Source organism: Arvicola amphibius, chromosome 18, assembly GCF_903992535.2.
Source record: "Arvicola amphibius chromosome 18, mArvAmp1.2, whole genome shotgun sequence".
NCBI classification, from domain to species: Eukaryota; Metazoa; Chordata; class Mammalia; order Rodentia; family Cricetidae; genus Arvicola; species Arvicola amphibius.
The window spans coordinates 18,661,879-18,680,985 of record NC_052064.1 but is presented as its reverse complement, the minus strand read 5'-3'; the positions used below and the strand labels follow the sequence as shown (position 1 = coordinate 18,680,985).

At 45.4% G+C, this 19,107-nt stretch overlaps 1 protein-coding gene across 2 annotated transcripts in view; it reads left to right on the top strand.

Annotated features, from left to right (window-relative positions):
* Epb41l3 (erythrocyte membrane protein band 4.1 like 3) overlaps positions 1–19,107 on the top strand; it is a 212,318-nt gene that overhangs the window by 178,607 nt on the left and 14,604 nt on the right. Inside the window, exons 11-15 of one of the 2 annotated variants that reach the window (XM_038315264.1) lie at positions 840–937; positions 2,258–2,433; positions 5,673–5,839; positions 14,404–14,457; positions 18,281–18,472. In XM_038315264.1, coding sequence (XP_038171192.1) covers positions 840–937; positions 2,258–2,433; positions 5,673–5,839; positions 14,404–14,457; positions 18,281–18,472 — 687 coding nt within the window. Of the gene's footprint in view, positions 1–839; positions 938–2,257; positions 2,434–5,618; positions 5,840–14,403; positions 14,458–18,280; positions 18,473–19,107 lie in introns of both variants that reach the window. The other variant, XM_038315263.1, reaches the window with a different exon arrangement.

Genomic DNA, 19,107 nt, shown 5'->3' with positions numbered 1-19,107 from the left:
TATAAGATGCGCTAACCTTGATGATTTGCAACATGAGTTACTTTTGCTGTGGAAACCAACAGTCGCGTTGTTCTGTGCTTCTGGGTTCAGCCTGTATGTGTGAGGTGGCCCTCTGCTGGCCTGGCGTAGGTGAAAATAATACAAAAACATGGTACAGAGGGACAGATATTTCATCTTGAGAGCTTAAATGGCTGGCAAAGTATCATCTGAAGAGTCTCAACAAGTTGGGAAATATGAAAATGGGCTCTGCCAGCGTGTTGTGTATAATATAGAGGTGTTATCAGTTGGTACTGTGTTGTGTATAATATAGAGGTGTTATCAGTTGGTACTGTGTTATGTATAATATAGAAGTGTTAACATCAGTCGGTACTGTTAAACACCCGGGGCACCTCAGCCATATCACGGAGTGAAGCATCCACTGTGGAGAAAGGATATGTATTTCTATGTCTGCAATAGACTTTTTTTTTTACATTTGTGTTAATTTTCTGGGCATTTTAATTCAAGTCCTCGTGCCATTGACAAAATATGGAAACGTAATTTAAAGCGAGATCAGGGCTAATTGATCTCTGGGGGGGGGAATCCACATGTCTCCCTGATCTGAGTTTAGATTGAGCCTCTACAGGTTGTTAGCAGTTACTTCAGGCCTGCTGAGGTGGTAGGGTAAAAGATGGTTTAAAATGAGCGGATTCTGCACATCACAGCCGGCTCGGTAATGAAAACAAGTTATGATGAGCTGTACGTCTGTCAATGTTTTGCGGAGTTTTTATTTATAGACTACCAAACTGAACTCTAGTCTTTCTTGTGTATGTGTGTGTGTGTGTGTTTTTTAAATATTTCAGTTTGAGCAGTTTGAGAGCACCATTGGGTTCAAATTGCCGAACCATCGGGCTGCCAAGCGCCTCTGGAAAGTCTGTGTGGAGCATCATACATTTTTCAGGTAGGGGGCGAATGTCTGGGTTTCTTCCTAACAAAACTGTGAGCTGTTGGGGCCACCTGTACCAAGGAAAAAAAGGTGCAGCAGAAAACATCATGGAACTTTCTGTTCCTGTCATCACAAAGGTCACTGTTTCTCCTCTCTGTCCCTCTTCCCTTCCTCTGTTGGCGGAGGGACACAGTGCATGCCTGCCACTGTGCACATAGAGGATATCCAGAGGACAACCTTGGGTATCCGTGCTCACTTCCCACTGTGTTTAATACAGGGTCTGATGTTCGCTGCTGCCTACACCAGGCTGGGCTCCCCTGTTCCAGCTCCCTATAGACATGCTAGATCTGCCCTGCCCAGGTTTAAGTGGGTTTGGGGGATCCAAACTCGGGTTCTTTTTTTTTTTTTTTTCTTTTTTTTTTTGGTTTTTCGAGACAGGATTTCTCTGCAGCTTTTTTAGAGCCTGTCCTGGAACTAGCTCTTGTAGACCAGGCTGGCCTCGAACTCACAGAGATCCGCCTGCCTCTGCCTCCCGAGTGCTGGGATTAAAGGCGTGTGCCACCACCGCCCGGCCAAACTCGGGTTCTTATGTTTGTATAGCAACCCCCCTTGCTTCTTTTTTGAGACACAGCCTCTGTATAGTCCAAGCTGTCCTGAGGCTCCCAATCCTGGGAGCTGGGGTCACAGATTTATTCTCCCATACCCAGTTCACACGGAGCTCCTTGATAGAAATCCTAAAAGAACATCTGACTAAATCTCAAGAATGTTCCTTAATTTATCTTGCGTTTTTATCATTTTATTTCATAGTTTTCAAGTATCCTGTCTGTTCCTTACGTGTGTGTGTGTGTGTGTGTGTGTGTGTGTGTAACAGGTCTCCTTAGCCCAGGTTGACCTTGAACTCAACTATGTAGCTGAGGATGACCTTAAACATTGTCTCCATCTCCTAAATTCTAGGATTTACCAGCATGTACCATCATACCTGACTTAATATTTATTTTGTGTGTGTGTGTGTGTGTGTGTGTGTGTGTGTGTGTTAGTACTAGGAATAGAACCCAAGGCCCTGGCAAACAAGGCAAGCATCCTGCCACCAACCTATATCCCCTGACCATTCCTTTCTCTTCTGCCCAACCCTCCCTATTTTGCTTCAACTTCTGTATAACATTTCTAATTAATATATATTGTGTTGACAGTGTTTCCTAAAATTAAAAATTAAACTCAGATTCATTTAATTACACATGCGTTGAACTTTTAGCACAAAAAAAAGCAAAGCAAATCAGCTTTGAACACCACCTGGGCATGCGTTAATTTTCCTGGTGTTTTCTTTAATGCCCTTAGATTATTGCTACCAGAAGCACCTCCAAAGAAATTCCTGACCTTGGGCTCCAAGTTCCGGTACAGTGGCAGAACTCAGGCACAGACGAGAAGAGCCAGTGCGTTGATAGACCGCCCGGCGCCTTACTTTGAGCGCTCCTCCAGCAAACGTTACACCATGTCTCGCAGCCTGGACGGAGGTAGGCAATACCAACTGGCTCTCCATAACTCTACGGCACGGCGTGTGAAATAACCATGAGCTTTGGGTAAGCAGGGTTACCCCGTTGCACACTGAGAAATGACGTCATGTGGATCCGCGTGACTGAATGTCAGGTTCTGAGCATTCTCACTTCCAGAGACTGTCTGTGTCGGTCTGTTTTATTGTGCGCTCATGTTGGCGTATGTCAGTACTTAGGGGATGAGGGTTCTCATCCTTTGCAGCCTGAACCTTGAGAAAACATCTTCATTCTAAAGGCAGGCCTCACAGATGTAGAGTTTGGTCCTCTTCAGGGCAGATCTTCAAGGATTAACGGGAAGAAAACTCTAAATACATCTCTAAAAGTTAGGCAGAATGGGCATTATCAGTCTGCTTGCAATAGGTGGGAGAAAGCATAGCTGTAGTGAATGGCCGTCTTCTGTCTAGTCAAACACATGCGGCCAGAGATGACCCGTCAACTCCCCTCAGGGAAGCACATGATTCTGACTTTTCAGTAGGGATGCTTTTGTCTGCAGTGTGGGTGGGATGTTATCCTTCATGGCAGAGAGCCGTGCTTTCTGCTCCAGGGTGTGCTGCAGTAGCAACATTTAGGACCTGGTTGTGGGCAAGGCTGTGGCATCTAACTCAGAGCCTGGCCATGCCTTGGCTGATTCATGGAAAACTCATCCTGAATGAATAAAGAATTCAACCTTTCTGAAAGGCATGCACAATTTTAGTAAGTAAGCCTAAATGGAAAGGGGAAATTAGATTGCCTGGGGCCCTCTTAATTCATCTGTACTTTTCAGCTGCTCCTTCCTTGTTGGGTTTCAACTCCCCTCAACCCATTCCCCACATCCCTGATTAAGAAACAACCATGTTTGTACTGTGAGGCTGTGCTGTATATATATATATATAAAACAAGACTCCTCTAGATACGTAGGAAAATGCATACCACAGCCTGGGCTCTGCGGCCCTCAGTTTTAGTCATGTGAAAATGGACGTAAGACCACCTTCAGCGGGGTTGTTATGAAGAATAAAGAGGGTGTATGAGGAAGCATTCCCAGTGTTTATATAATTGTCACTGTGACTATGCTGATAATTACTCTCAGAGGCTTTGTAGGCAGGCCACAACATTAATTACAAACAGTCCTCCTATCCGAAGGCTCTGAGTCTATAGAAAACCAAATGCAGATTGAAAATGTGGGTTGAAAATATGAGAGACTCCAGGGTGGATGGGGATTAAACTTATCAAACAGGCCCAAGACCCTAGCTTCAGTTCTGTCCCCAGCTGATAGACCATGGTAGACAGACATACAGACAGCTGATAGATAACTATAGCACTTCCGTTATAACACTATGATTTCTTCCCCTTTAAAAAAATCACATCCATATGAATGCACAAAGACTGTTTTCTTTCATTATTCTCTAAACCACGCAATGTGATAACGACTTACATATCATCTACATAGTGTTCAGCATTAAAAGCAGTAGAGATAGTTTAAACACTACAGGCTGATGTGCAGATTGTATGTAAAAAGTATGTCATTTTCGGGAGGGACTCGAGCATCTCCAGATTAAGTATTCAGAGAAGTCCTGTAACAATCCACAAGAGATGTCAAGAGAGAATGCTGCCGTTTTGTATCTTTCGATATTTCTAGACCCAAGACCATTGGCAGTCGAATTAAGACATGAAAATCTCCATGTTAACACCAAAGTTTTTCTTTTCTGTTCTTTAGTCTGCTAACAATTTGTATGTTCTCTGAGTCAGTATCTGAGGACGTTCCTTTCTTTCTGCTGAATGCCGCTCACTTTGTTCAGTGGAGTGTGCAGTCACTGTTGTGTTCCTCGTGGCCTTTGTGTGAAAATGATTGTTGAGCAAACAGAAGACAATTGTGAAATCAATGTACTAATATCATGCTGTCTCTTCCTTTCTGCCCAAAAGTGATGTTAGTATGTGTTGTCTTGCTCTTTGTTGCCCTGCCAATTCTGGAATGTTTTCTGCTGCAGCGCCGAGTGCCGTGTCTGCATGCTGGAACATTCAGCTGCTTCTTCACGAGACAGCGGCCTGTTTATAACAGCATAACCGGCTGCTAAAATAGGGAGCTTTTCATCAGCCTAAAGGGGCAGAGACTATCTTAGTGAAGGATTGCATTCAGAATCCTTTTCTGTTTTGTTTTTGTTGGCGTTTTTAAAAAGCCCTATCTTTGTCTGTGATCAACTGTGGGGTGTTTGAAAAGAAGCCTTTATAAATTTCAGTGTGTTTTTATGAGATCAAAGCCCTAAAAGAATAACTAGCAAAATTTAATATTGATCATAATTAAGCCCTGAACTGAATGAAGCATCTTTTACTAAGACAACAGCTGGGATGAGGGGCTGAACCTCACGTCCCTGTGCTCATGCGTTCTGCATCTGCATGGTCTAGCCAGGATGAGGGGCTGAACCTCACATCCCTGTGCTCGTGCATTCTGCATCTGCATGGTCTAGCCAGGATGAAGGCTGAACCTCACCTATATTTGCATATTCCGCTTCCGCATGGGTTTTGATTGCTAGCAACATTTGTCTTGTTTTCCCCAAAGAGTAGAGGTGAGGATGAAGTTTACATGCATACCCTCATGGCAGTCTGTTTCAAATGCAATGGAAACTAACACATCTCCTTACGTCAACTTGGAGGAATACCCTTCTAAATGTTATGACCTCCGCCAAAACTAGTAAATTTTGTGACTATGCTTTTGAGCATATTGTGTTGAGTATTGTGAGAACGCTGAACTTTTCAACATTGGAAAACAATATAGAAATAGCCCATTGCTCCTTTGGTGAATGGCACTTCCGTGGATGTGCTCAGAGTCACGTGAATGGTGTGAGTGCCCAGCCAACGTTCCCAGGGGTAAAGCCAGCCTTCATACCCTCACTGGGCATCATGAGAACGTTAGGCACTATGCTAGGGTTCAAGACATGGGCATTTAAATCATTTGAAAACACTGGTCCAGGTGATGTAGAAAGACACAGAAAGGTAGCGCTTGGGTGAAAGTCCCCTCCCCGCAGCTCTCCTCCGCCCTGTGCAAACCAGCCTGCTAGTTTATATTGGTGTTTTTCTCCTAGCAAAAGTACAGTGTGGCGTTGTCCTTCTGTCTTCTGACTTAACTCTTTGGGATTCTATTTCCCCCCCCCCCCGGTTGTATTTGCCTTTAGCATCAGTGAATGAAAACCATGAAATATACATGAAGGATTCTATGTCTGCTGCAGAGGTTGGCACAGGCCAGTACGCCACAACAAAGGGCATCTCTCAGACCAACTTGATCACCACTGTGACTCCAGAGAAGAAGGCTGAAGAGGAGCATGGTGAGGAAGAGGACCGAAGGAAGAAGGCCGAGGAAGCCACCCCTGTCCCAGCCCTCCGGCTCGAGGGAAAGGTACAGCTCCTGGCTGCCTCCTTGAGCTGTCCTCACGTTTACAAACAGCTCAGTGGTTCTGAGACGGTAGACTGGGGGGGCTCAAAGGTGGAGGAGCGTTCAGACGCCAGCACTGATCATGTTCATGCTGGGTTTACATTATTATTATTATTATTATTATTATTATTATTATTATTATTATTATTATTTCAGCATAGTCTCGTAAAGTGGTTTTCTTAACTTTTTGGAAAATTTTTAACAAGGAATGTGTTTTACAAGACTTTCAACAGCTGTTCTGGAGTGATCTCTTTTAAAAAGCATTTTAGGTGGTGCAGTACTTTGTTCTGTTTGGACTCGGGTTTTACAGCTGTCACTAAAGCTATTGTCGGTTTCTGGCCCTGTTCTCCTACCCAGGGGGGTATGTTTCCTTAGATACTAAGGGAACACGCCTCCGGTTTTTCCCTGATGGCAGGAACACTGACTGCCCATAACCTGTGTGTTTGTCTCTTAGTCGCCCCTCCCCCTCTAATCTGCAAAGGAATGGCCTGCTTCAATGAAAGAGAAAAGTGAACTTGACATATTAAAATAGCCACTTCAATTCATTGCATTCTATGGCATCACTTCCCCCAAATGAAATTGCTTAGATATTAGTTTTTAGTTTCAGATTGATTTCTAATGATCTGGTACTATGGCAACTTCCTAGCAGAACATTTGAAACTTAGTATATCTGGGAGGCTCGTGCATAGTGACAATGGGAGCCGAGAGCCCCGTGTAATATACAGGACACAAAGGGGGGGCAGGAAATGAATCCTCTGACAGCCTCTGGGTTATCCTGAAACGCCAGGGCGTTTGATGCCCTGGTGCTTTGTTGCATAGACATGTTCCTGAAAAAAGAGTGCATGAGACCGCGTGGGGCTCCTTCCCATAAAAATTCAACAACCTCCTAGGCAGGTAGCTCATCGGATGAATGATGTCTGCTTCTGCTTCTGCGGATGTGGCTTAGTGGTAACGGGCTGCCCCAGTGTGTGGGGACGCTTAGTTTAATATCCAGCACCTCAGAAACCTAAATTGAGTAAACCAACGCTTTCTATAGAAGATGAAAATATTTCAAACCACCCAGTCTGTCACTCTGCTTTTCCTTTTAGGGACAGATTCTTAGTTTCCCAAACACAAAAACCAGCACAGAGTGAGAATGCTGGCAGCCTTTAGATCGCTTCTGCCCTCCAAATGTGCTTTGTTCCGAATCTGGCTTTTACTTTCCACCCAGCACTTAAACCAGCATAGATCTGATAACTGGAGCATGGGTGGGGGCGATAATCCCCCTAGAGTGCAAGCATGTACAGTTCCTATCCTTGGTCAATTCCGATTTTCTTGAGATCCCGATGCCTGCAAATGATTCTCATGGCTGGGAAACTACACCCAGACGGCAGACGAAAAGGACGGCTATGTCTATGTTTGCTTCCAAAGTAGGTTCAGGTTTCCGGAATCCTTTTCCTTTGTTTCTGAGAGACTGTCCTGCGACCTTTGCGTGTAGAAGGGAGAGGCACCCATCCGCCTCGCTCTGTGCTGCCGCTGTCCTCGGGGAAATGGAAGGACATAGAAACTACTACCTTTGTAACCCCAGTCCCCAGGAAGACCGCCTTTCAGCAGAGTCTTCCCATAGGCTGTAGCTGAGATCTAGTCCTGACTGGGTGCTGACTGTCTCTGCTTCCCCACCACAAAGCTGTCTTTCCAAAAGCACTTTAATACATGGCCCAGAAGGTTAAACCATAATCTTATGCCTTTCAGTCTTCAAAAAGCTTCAGAGAGGATGCTTATTTTTGAACCAAAATGCACTGCTGGAGATAATGTTTAAAAGACTATTTCCCAGGCTGCCTGGGGAGGAGCATGTTGCTATGACCGAGGCCAAGGCAATGTCTCTCACCGCCTAGGGAGAATGGCCTTCACAAAGGGGTGAAGGGGCCGCTTGCAACATCTGCATTGTTCTTAGCTGAACCAGATTTGCACAGATGCCTGTTTAGTATACAATGTTTAACATCAAGTGTGAGGATCAGAGAAACCTTTCAAGGCTGACAGAGCCAGGTAAACTTTTATCTGGGCGTTGTGTCTATCCATCCCTCGTGCCTCAGGTGTGCGTTTTTCTCCCCCTTTGTTGCTCTATTTATCACATCTCTCTAAGTCAGGATTAGACAACCATGACCAAACAGGCTGAGTCATTTTCATGCTCTCAAGCTGCTAGGTAATACACACACACACACACACACACACACATACACACACACACACACACACACACACACACACACGGCAGGGGGAGGAGATAAAGAAGGCTATCACAAGCCCCGCATGCCTTGGTCTTGAATTTATCATGGTATTTGAGCCCCTATGCTTTGCCCCAGCCTGTTGGGGGCTCCTTGATTCTGGCTTTGACCATTGAGACTGCCAGCGTCCCAGAAAATGGAGTCGATTCTCCAATCTCATAAATGCATTGCTCACAGGGAGCACTCCAGAGCATGCTTCATCAATTGTATGAAGAGGCAAACCTCCATTGTAAACACACCCTTTATGTTTAGAGAAATCGGGAGGCTGAGAAATTGCATCTTTCCATTATTTATAGACAATATGTAGCAGAAACTAAACACATAGAAACCATGTTCCAAGAAAACTGGTGGGGGAGGGGTTGTTGTTGGGGGTTTTTTGTTGTTGTTGTTTTTGTTGTTGGTGGTGGTTTGTTTTGTTTTGCTGGCTTGCTTCCTTAAGCCACTGTTAAGAACCGAAATCCTGTTTAGCCACCTAGATAAAGAAGCCAAAATGGATGAATCAGAGGAGCTCCCAGCTTCCATTATCTGTGAGAACCAGAGATCCCGAAATGCTCACTCCTGCCCCCCTCATCCACATCTGTGACTGCTATCAGACAGGAGCGGGGCCAGAAACTTCTTGATTAGGAAAGCTACCTGTTTGGGCTGTAATTGGCTAGCCAAGGACAGGAAGATGACTAGACATTCTGCCACCACAATCAGAATTTGATTTATATTTCATTTTCATTTGGAGTCCAGCTGAGCGGTGGGACTGATCTGTAGGGCGTCGCTGCTGAAAGTCTTGTTTCTCATTGATTAGAGTTCATTGATTAGCTCTGCCACGCGTTTGTGCGGCTCCTTCACGGTGACTTCTGTTCTGATTTTTGACACCATCTCAGCCTGGGTATGATGGTCTGCCGGGGGAGTCATAGTCCTCCCAGGCGTCGCTGCCAAGCAGCGGGACTGCGTGAAAAACTCTTGTTTGACAGTTTTATGTTGATGCCCGTGAGAAAGTTAACTAATTGCACTTTTTCTTTTTGTCCTTTTGCATCCATGTTTACTGCTTCCTGTCCTTCTCTGTCCCTTTTCCATCAGTCACCACCCAGGCATGGCACTGACTCATGCCCCTCATCACCCCCATCAGCCCATCTTGACCCTGCATCTCCCACAGTGCTCCGCAGGAGGTGTAAGGAGAGTGAGAGCCCCTTTCCAGGTTCTGTGCTGCCTAGAGTCGAGCCAGCCTTGGAGTCTGACGGCCAGGGGAAGGCTTACTTAGGGGACCAAGATGTGGCATTTAGTTACAGGCAGCAGACTGGCAAAGGAACCACGTTCTTTTCCTTCTCCTTACAGCTGCCTGAGTCATTCCCCTCGCTCCTAGATGATGACGGGTACCTCTCGTTTCCCAACCTGTCCGAAACCAACCTCCTGCCCCAGAGCTGGCAGCACTTCCTGCCCATCCGCTCGCCCTCCCTCCTCCCCTGCTTCCTCTTCATCTTCTTCTTCCTGCTGTCTGCCTCCTTCTCTGTGCCATATGCCCTCACGCTCTCCTTCCCTCTGGCTCTGTGCCTCTGCTACCTGGAGCCCAAGGCAGCCTCCTTGAGCGCCTCCCTAGACAATGACCCGAGTGACAGTTCAGAGGAAGAGGTGTGTACCTCAGCATAGAACACACTTTCCCTGCGTGTTCCGTGCTTCAGTCCGAACCAGTGTTAGCTGGCTGCTGCGATAGGGGTCCTACTTTCAGAGCCTCATTTATTTGTCTGTGCCACTATGTTGAGGGTTTTTGTGTTGGGGAGTCCAAGCCAGGCCCCAGGGTTAGGCACAACACCGTGTGGATGTAGCAGTCCATAGCCACCTGTGATCATTCTGCTACCCACTGAGTTCCACAGTGGCTAATTACTCAGCCCGAATGCAATTTCAGAAAAACCCATTCACTACGGAAGGGCCGTGTCTTAGTTACAGATCCTGCTCAGTTGCCATCTAGTAAATTAAATCTCATAAACTACAGACAATAAGACGCAAATACAGGTGGAGTGACCAAGTGATTGTACTAAGGGTTAAGTATCATTGTGTTCTAGTAGCTTTCCCAGATTGCCCGTCTCTCCTTCCGCTAGGATCCAAAATGCCTCCACGGTCCTGTTAGATATGAGTTCTCATTGTTGGCAGAAGGAATGCCTACAGCAGCTTATGGTACCTACACGGCATCACTCATTGGTACAGCCAGAAGCAGGACCAGAAAGAACCACATGGACGGCATATGTCGTTCGTTGTGGTCTTCAGATAATGTTAGGACAGCATTTATGTGAGGGTCCCCCCCTCTCTTACGCTGGCCATACTTGTGTATGTATCAGACAGCAGCATGAGATCCTAGTGTCCTCATTTTGCAGTGGGGTGCAGCCAGGAAATTGGCTGAATGTTTCTAACCCTGGGGCAGGTCTTCTTATAAAGGGAGAGAACCTGAACTTGCAGCCCGTCCCTCTCCCTCATCCCAGCCACTATGTGAGTCCGTGCAGCCAGCAATGTTCCCTCTCAATCGCTCTCCTCCCTGCGGCTCACAGCAGCTTTTTTAAGGACTTCAGTCAGCACAGGAAAAAGAATAGACGCTGACCCCCAGAGGCGCTGGCTGTCACGTCTTCACTCTCCCGCACCTCTCCCTAGGAGCCCCAAGCTCACCTCTTCCCACAAAGCAAGCACTTTATGTGACAGGAGACAAGCCCAGGACTCCCTGCGTTAGAAAACACAGTCAAGGCCGCACTTAAAAAAAAAAAAAAAAAAAAAAAAAAGGAAAAAAGAAAGCCTATTCAGTTCCGTGCTTAGTTAGAAATCATGGTTTGACCTGCCCCATTAATGTAGTATGGCGCTGCTAAAATGTGCTGGTTCCTATATTTAGTGGCGTTGCAGCTGCTTCTGAGCAGCAACGGGGAAAAGGCGAATGGTCTCAAAGGTGCTTTACAGGGCTGCATGGGCTTTTCAGTTCAGCACAGCCTAGGAACCCTTTTCCAGGATCGTGGTGTGTGTGCAGAAAGAGATAACCGTCCCTGCCGCAGCAGACGTCGGGAACCACTTTAAGTCTTAGGTTTTACTCTTGCTTTCTCACAGCTGCGACTCTATCACATAAGTAGAGGACTCGCATGCTGCAGTCGGGAAGAGAACATTATTTACAAAGACCCATTGGCAGGCTTCTAAAGAGACTGACTTTTCTTTTAGCAGAAGAATAAGCCTTAATGCTCTAATACATGAATCCCCCCCCCACAAAAAAAAAAAAAAAAAAAAAAAAAACTCAAAGATTCCTGCTTTATGCTTCTCTAAATTCCGAATCACCGTTTGGACTTTTCCGATGCTAACCACAGAGATCTTGTGCCTAATCCAGGGTTTACATCTTGTTGGAGTTGGTGCATGAGAACTAATGTTAACCTTGGGCATGTCTGCATTACATCAGCAAAGCAAATCACAGCAGCCCCCGTTTGAAGCTAGCGGATGCTGAGTGGGAGCTTCCCAGGCCTCGCTGTCCTGAGTATTGCAGACTCGGACACTGAGTCAGCTCTGACCACTGCAGAGGTCGTGCCCTCTTCTCCAGCCTCCTCTGCCCATTTTAGCGCTTCTGCCACCAGCCTTTGGACGCGGGCATCTGCCCAATGTTGACTCTTAGCCCCAGGTGTTAAGAGCCGCCTACTGTACTTCATCTTAAGCTAAAGAACTCTCCTATCTGGGTCATTCCATTTCTCAAAACGCCGCTTACTTACAAGGATTCTTTTATCCTGTTGGCCTCGAGTGCCCTGGCAGCTACACTGAGTGACTTTTTAAAATACAATTCATCTCTGCCATTCTTGTTCCTAAGAGTCACTAATGCCATGACCCTTTCTGTGCTGTAGAGAGTCAGTCACTGCCTTTCTCAAAACCAAAACCTAGCATCCAAACACGTCATCATTTCCCACGATGAAGCAGTTGGTCCAGCAGTCTTTCTTCTATGCTTTCAGAATGGCCAAACAACAGGCAGAATATCCAATCACCTCCCACGAAACACTGAGATGAAGTTATTAGCTTACCATAACGTAGGATGTAGCTACATATGAATTCCTGAGTAATTTTTTAGAATGCAAAGAAAAGGGAGATTTACTTCAATATGTAAGAAAAATTAGTTTGTCAACCTATTATATCTTTCAGTTGTGTAAAAATTATATTATACAATAATTCATGACATGATATCCCTTTGAAGCTTTGTGTAGTCACAGGTACATATTATATAATAACATAACAGTATAATTAACAGCTGCTACCAAGACTGCTTTATTCAATTATTATTTTAGTTGAAGGTTAGGCTGTGAAGTAGCAGTGCCAGCAAGTCCACAGATGAGTCTTTTTAGATATAGGCTCTCATCACTCCATCTTTTTTGGTCCTCGAGCCTTCTTACAGACCCATGCCCTGCACCCGGTTTCTGAGGGAGTTTAGATAGGATCAGCAACATTTGGATACCTAGGAAAACCAGAGTAATAGCTAACAATACATTATAGTTCGGCTCATTGGCGACTTGTAGTTCTGTGTGGTAGGAATCCTATGAAGCATTTGACATCCCTTATACAATGTAGATCCAGCTGCCATTTCCATTTTCCAAGGAGAAAATGGGTTAGGCCATGAAATATGTATGCGCCACGTCCCGCAGGTTTGAAAAGCAAGGATTTGAACAGTCTGACATCAGACCCCTTACTCTGACCTGCGGCTGATCTCTACTGCTAAGACATTGGAAAGTTCATGAAGTCAATTTTAAAATTGTAAGAAAGACTTCTTAAAGTAGGAAGAGAATTTCCTCAACAAGGTTGGGTATGTTTGACACAGCTAATTAAGATAACCGAACAGGTGGTTCTTGTTTTCTTGAAAGCCTAAAACATCTCCAAGCTGCTCTGACTTTTGTACTAGTCCGAGCCGTCCTTCCTCCAGCCGACAGTTGTTGAAGCCCTGGGGTTAGAATAGCCGTGCCTGACTCCTGGAAGGGAATTTGTAGACACACCTGCCCCGCTTTTTAAATGGAGATGGGCGATCAGGTCATGAAAAGTCTGTTGAAATTTCCCCCTCCTTTCTCAGGCACACCTGCCAAGGGTGCAGTTCAACTGCTTTTGTTTGAGGAATACGTGCAAACAAAGTTTGGGATAGTGTCAGCAAACTACCCTGGCCAGAGATGGGTCAGCAAGAGATGAAGCAGTGCTGGACGCTATTTTGAACATCCCGTGTACATGGCAGCTGTACTAAGAGCTGCAGCTCTACAGCCGCTAGCCAGATGCTTGCTCTCAGCAGATTACTCACAAGCTTTGGCTGAGGGAAACGTACTCATGATTGGATTTATGGATGAGAAGTTGGTTTGTATTGATGGCTCATCATCAATACATAGTTTCTGTCTTAAACCATAAACCCCTCTAAACACATTAAAACACATAGACATTAAAACACATAGACATTAAACGTGAACCCTGAAATGGGCTCTTCTCGTTCCCCCATAATCCTGGTCCTAGCAAATGCTGTGCTTTGTTTGATTCATCTCTAAGTAGATGTCTCTTTCTCTCTCTATCTCGTCAATTATTATTGCCATCATCTGCATCATCTGAGTGGTACTTTTGCAATGAGATGTTTAAATGCATACTTGACTATCCCTTCTTTATATTGGAGAGTGGGGCAAAGTGAACAACAGAGCTGTTACCCATTAGCAAGGTTATTTGAAAATTATGTGGTGTTTTTTTTTTTTCGATATAAAATACGTGCCTGTGAATCACCAGTGTATGCTCTAGTCATTAACTGGTAATGCAGACAGCCTGGGGCTCCCAGTGGGTGGAAATGAACCAATGGTATAAATGAGGGGCTGAAAGTCCAGTGACTGTTATAGTAGCTATTAGCATAAATCAAAATTCATTAGTTTTCTAATGTGGCATTTCTAGAGTAAAATATGTATGAATGAACCTCCATTTGATTTGCGTTAAACATTTTTAAGGAGAGCTTTTAGGGGCATCAGTGGAAAGGGGTGGGGTGACAGATTGACGTTCCAAACAGTGAATGCAAACAGGTCAGGGTGGCCCACTGTGCGTGTGCCTCGGGTCTTGACCTCGGAGGGGGCTCTGCTGAAGACCCCAAGCTCTGCCTCTTCTTTGCTTTGCTCATGCCCATACTCCCATGGGAAGGTAGGGTACCACAGACCCCAGGGAAAGGACGTGAATGGTCCCACCAGTGTGTGCCCTGTCTGACCAGATGGCTTTGTCTTCTGTCCCTGCTTCCTCCTTGGATCTGATTGCCTCTGTGATCCACAGACCGACAGTGAACGGACAGACACAGCAGCTGATGGAGAAACCAGTGCCACCGAGGTGAGGCTAAAGACTGAGCGGCGGGGGTGTTTCTTAGCACGGGTGCTTTGTGAATGACTCTGGGTTCAAGGTTTCTCTGGATCTGCTTTCGGACTGGAAAGAAATGATGACTTTCAACAAAAACTGAAGATGTTTTCTTTTGCTTTCAGTTTTGTGTGTTTGTTTGTTTTTTTTTTGTTTTTTTGTTTTTTTTTGCCAGAGCTGGTGGTTCTCAGGCTCTGACTTCTGTTGGAATGATCCGAATGGTCTCCCCATTGTGTTTCTGGTTGTGAAGGGCTGAGGCAAGAGGGGATTGATAGCCCCGACCAGTTCCCAAATGCGTGGGCGTTTGATCTGAGGATTCCATTCTGAGAAGCAGTTACCTAACTGACAATACCTTAAAGACAAAAGAGGACCAGGGGAGGTGGAGGAGGAGGGTGATTCTTCTATTTTTGGATAGGAGGCTATTTCTATATGCTACTCGTGATGAGGGAGAAAGAAGATTCACGGATAATTGAATTAGCTTATTGGCTGGATACAGATATATTTTCAAACCCCCAATGCCCATCTAATACTTACTAAAGTAATACTTTCCTTAGCACATTTTTGAGCCCTTGGCTATAACACAAGTCACTCTCCGGAAATGAATTCTTTAAAGAAAAGAAACCAAGAAATTACTGCTTGTAAAAACTGCAGTCAGACGGCGTCCTGTTACTTCTCCCGCATCAAGTCTTCAAGATAGATTAAGTGTGTGTGTGTGGCTTGTCTGTCTGAAAATCTGCCCTACTCACAGCAATTAAAATACATCAAAGTGGGGCTAGAGAGCTGGCCCAGCAGTTAAGACTGAATCCTCGCAGCACATCAGGCAGTTCCATGGAATCTGGTGCTCGGGGCCTCTGCAGGCACCTGCGTGCATGTGTGCACACCCTCACATGCATATACATGTGGTTAAAAATATATGTAAGTGTTTTTTTTAACTACTGTAGGAACAGTATCTTTATAGTCATGGAAATCAAGATGCTCATTTCTCACGACGCTAGAAGAATTTCAGTTTTGCTTTATGGCAAAGTTTGCTTTAGGTCTTGTGTCATTTTTTTTTTCATGTAATTGAATAGTAGCCATTCTCCGTAGCTGGGTTTGGGGGAAGGGCTGCAAGTCACCTCCATTTATCAGTTCACTAAAAATGTCTCCAGCAAGGCATTATTTTCTGGAGGTATTTTGTAAGCTCTCTTCCTGCGGAACTACCGTGGCTTACACATCGCGACATTTTGAAGTAGAAGATAAGAGCACAACGCCATTTTCCAGATTCTCCTCAGCCGCCGCCGCAGCTGAGTGGACAGGTTAATCATTTTCTGCGCCAAACACAACTGCACCTTGACTTGTAAGGGATAGTTGTAAGTCGCCACAGGCTCGGGCACTCGGTAGATAGCTTGCGGTTGTAAGTAGCCACAGGCTAGCACGTTCTAGTCGATAACTCTCAAACCAGATCTCTAGTAGAAAGGAGCAATGACTCAACAACGATGCCTTAAATCTCTGTGACACTTTTTAGATTTGTTATATAGCATGAAGGCAAGTAAGTACCCTCTATAATCTTGTACACTGTGACCCAATGCATATATAAGAACCAGCATGTCACCAGTACTGGCTTGGTGTCCAGCTGCCCTTGTATACAAACTCCCTTCCCTTCACGTCAGCAGCATTACTGCATTATGGGGATGCGCAGAGAAAAGCACCTTGGTCCCCAAAGACGGATAAGAAATCTGAGACCAATTAAAACCTGGCTGCCCGTACCTGTCATGCCAACAGTTGGAAAGCTGAGTGTATAAAATGCTGAGCTCTGGGCAGACCCGATGTTCCGCTTATCTCCTTCCTTGAGCATGACCTCAGCTAGTTTGACTCTGGGTCTCACACGGTCCTGAAGACCAGGCTCAGATCGGAGAGCTGTCCTAAGAAACACCTTATGCTTCCGGTCCATGGGCCGTGGCCCACTTGCCCAGTTGCTGGTACTCGATGTTAGGCCCTTAAATAAGCCAGGCCCTTAAAACTGGAAAAGGAAGAAAAATGAATCGGCTGTGAGATGTTTATAATGGGTATCTTTTTATTTTATTTTTTTATTTAAAGAAATACCCTATTTCATTTTTTAAAAAGATACAGTAGTGGTATTAATGATAACTGATTTTATTTACTTTTTCTCCCTTATCCTGTATGTCAGTCTTTTCCCCCTCTAGAACTTGCTCTAAGCATAAAGGCTCAGCTGGGTGCAATGGTTCACACCTGCAGACCCAGCTCTGTTTATGCTGAAGAGGATGCCCTTGTTTCAGCAACAGAGGGGGCTGGAGAGAGGGCTCAGTACTTAAGAGCACTGGTCACTCTTCCAGAGGAATCAGTTTTGATTCCCAGCACCCACACGACAGCTCATGACCATCTGAAACTGCAGTTCCAGAGGATCCAACCCCCCTCGAACCTCTGCAGGCACCAGGCACACAAGTGGGGCACAGACATACATGCAGGCAAAACACTCATACACCAAAAATATAAAATAACAATAATAGCAGTAATTAAAAACAAAGTGTGTGAGTACACAGAGTAAATTCGAGGCTCCGCACAGTTTAAAATGCAGGAGGCTATGCAGACCTGTAGTCTACAAACTGAAGATACAAAAGCTGACATGTAGTTATTGTGAGGTCTTGCATATAGACGGGCTGTCATTTTCCCATAATGATGGCCATTCTTAGGAGCTGGGAACTAGGTCCCCAACTTCCAGACTCCTGGACCTTTGCTAGTGCTCAGTAAGGACAACCTGTCAGTCCTCCCCCCACCCTTTCTCTAAGCATGTGCATCTGCCTGTTAAAATGCCAGAGCAGCCCTGAGCAAAGAATCTATTGCCGCTTTGTTCCAGTGATGTTTTTATTATTTATATGTGTAGGGTTATGCTTTGTGTCTAAGAAGGCACTGCGTCTGAACGCAGGGGTACCATAGGGCTCACAACCAGCCAGTGTGTATAGGCCAATTTACTTAAGAGAAAATGGCTTGGTAAGTCTTTATCTCCCACTCTTTCTCGATGCTGCCAGTCGGACCAGGAGGAGGATGCAGATCTCAAGGCACAGGTAGACAATTAAAGATACCACAAAAAAAAAAAAAAAAAACCCGCCCAGACCAGTGTGTGATGAGTCACTGTTTGTCTGCCGTGCCCAGACGTTTTCTGCATGTTTCCTCTCGGCTGCCATGCCGAAGGCGTGTGACGTGGCGTTCGTTCCCGTGACTACTGTGTCCCTTACCTTTCCCTCTCTTCTCCACTTTTTTCAGAATAGTCTGATTAAGCGAATAAAGGGTGAAAATGTGTATGTCAAACATAGTAATCTTATGTTAGAGGTTGGTATTGGTACGCACCAGTGCATGCTCGTGTGTGTTGTTGATCCCCCTATGGCATACGTGTGGACTTGAACCATGATGCATGACCTGTGTGCTCAGCTGGTAATGGCTGGGGATGATTTCTTGATTTAACTCTGATCCCTTCTTCTCTCCTAGACATAGATCCTTTTCCTGTGTGTGTGTATTTGTTTTAACCCTCTGGCTACATATAAACGTCCCTTCTTAGAATTTGCCTCTAACTGTTTTTGTTTATTTGTATGCTGTGTGAAACGAAATTATTTTTTCTTTCTCTTTTCCCTGGAAATCCTACATTTTCACTAGAGCGTTTGTGGTAGTGTCTTGAACCCTGATCCCAATTCGGTTTCCTTTTGACGACTAATGTGTCTGCTATATTTTAAAGAGAGAGAGAGGGGCAGGCATAGAAAACCGTTGTGAGGGCTTGACTGCTGGAATCTTCTCGCTCTGACCGCAGGAGCTCGATAAGACTCAAGACGATCTGATGAAACACCAAACCAACATTAGCGAGCTGAAGAGAACCTTCTTAGAAACCTCGACAGAAACTGCCGTAACAAACGAGTGGGAAAAGAGGCTCTCCACGTCCCCTGTGCGGCTGGCTGCCAGGCAGGAGGATGCTCCCATGATTGAGCCGCTTGTGCCCGAGGAGGTCAGTATCTGGGCTGTGGGCTAACTGCAGTGGTCTCACTCCCCCACAGGGTCTGGGACTGCGAAAGGGGTGTGGCCAGACCAGGAATGAGGTGCTCAGTGCTGGGTGGAGAGAACAGGGAGAGGAAGAGCGAGTCCTGGCATCATTGTGCTAAGAATGACCATGGCCAGGCAGAGCAGGGAGACGCTGTGCACATCACCAGGTCTTACCTTTCGTGTCGGTTTCTACCTGGGAGAAGTCGATGATGCTTTCTGTAAACACACTTTCTTCTCCTACGTTGAGAAATGCCCCTTAAAAACCCCATTTCTTCTTCTCGTTAATTGGAAAATGAGGCCTGATAAGACTGTCTGCTGTTTAAATTGGGGGGTCAGAAGTTGACAGCATTTCGGAACAGATAATTACTCTGGCATCTAGTACTGGACTTTGATTTCATTTAATGTTTTTTATTTTAATTATAACTGTTTATTTGAACTAATTTTAAATCAGTGTTTGCTTTTTTAGAATGGGAAAAGCAGATGACAGAAACCCCCTTTTCAGTAAGACTTTTCCATATAAGGAAACTGGCTTTGAAGTGTCAGTGAGGGCTCAGCTCTGTCCCTCCAGGGCTCCTCCTCTGTGGGTGTAGTGGCCATTTG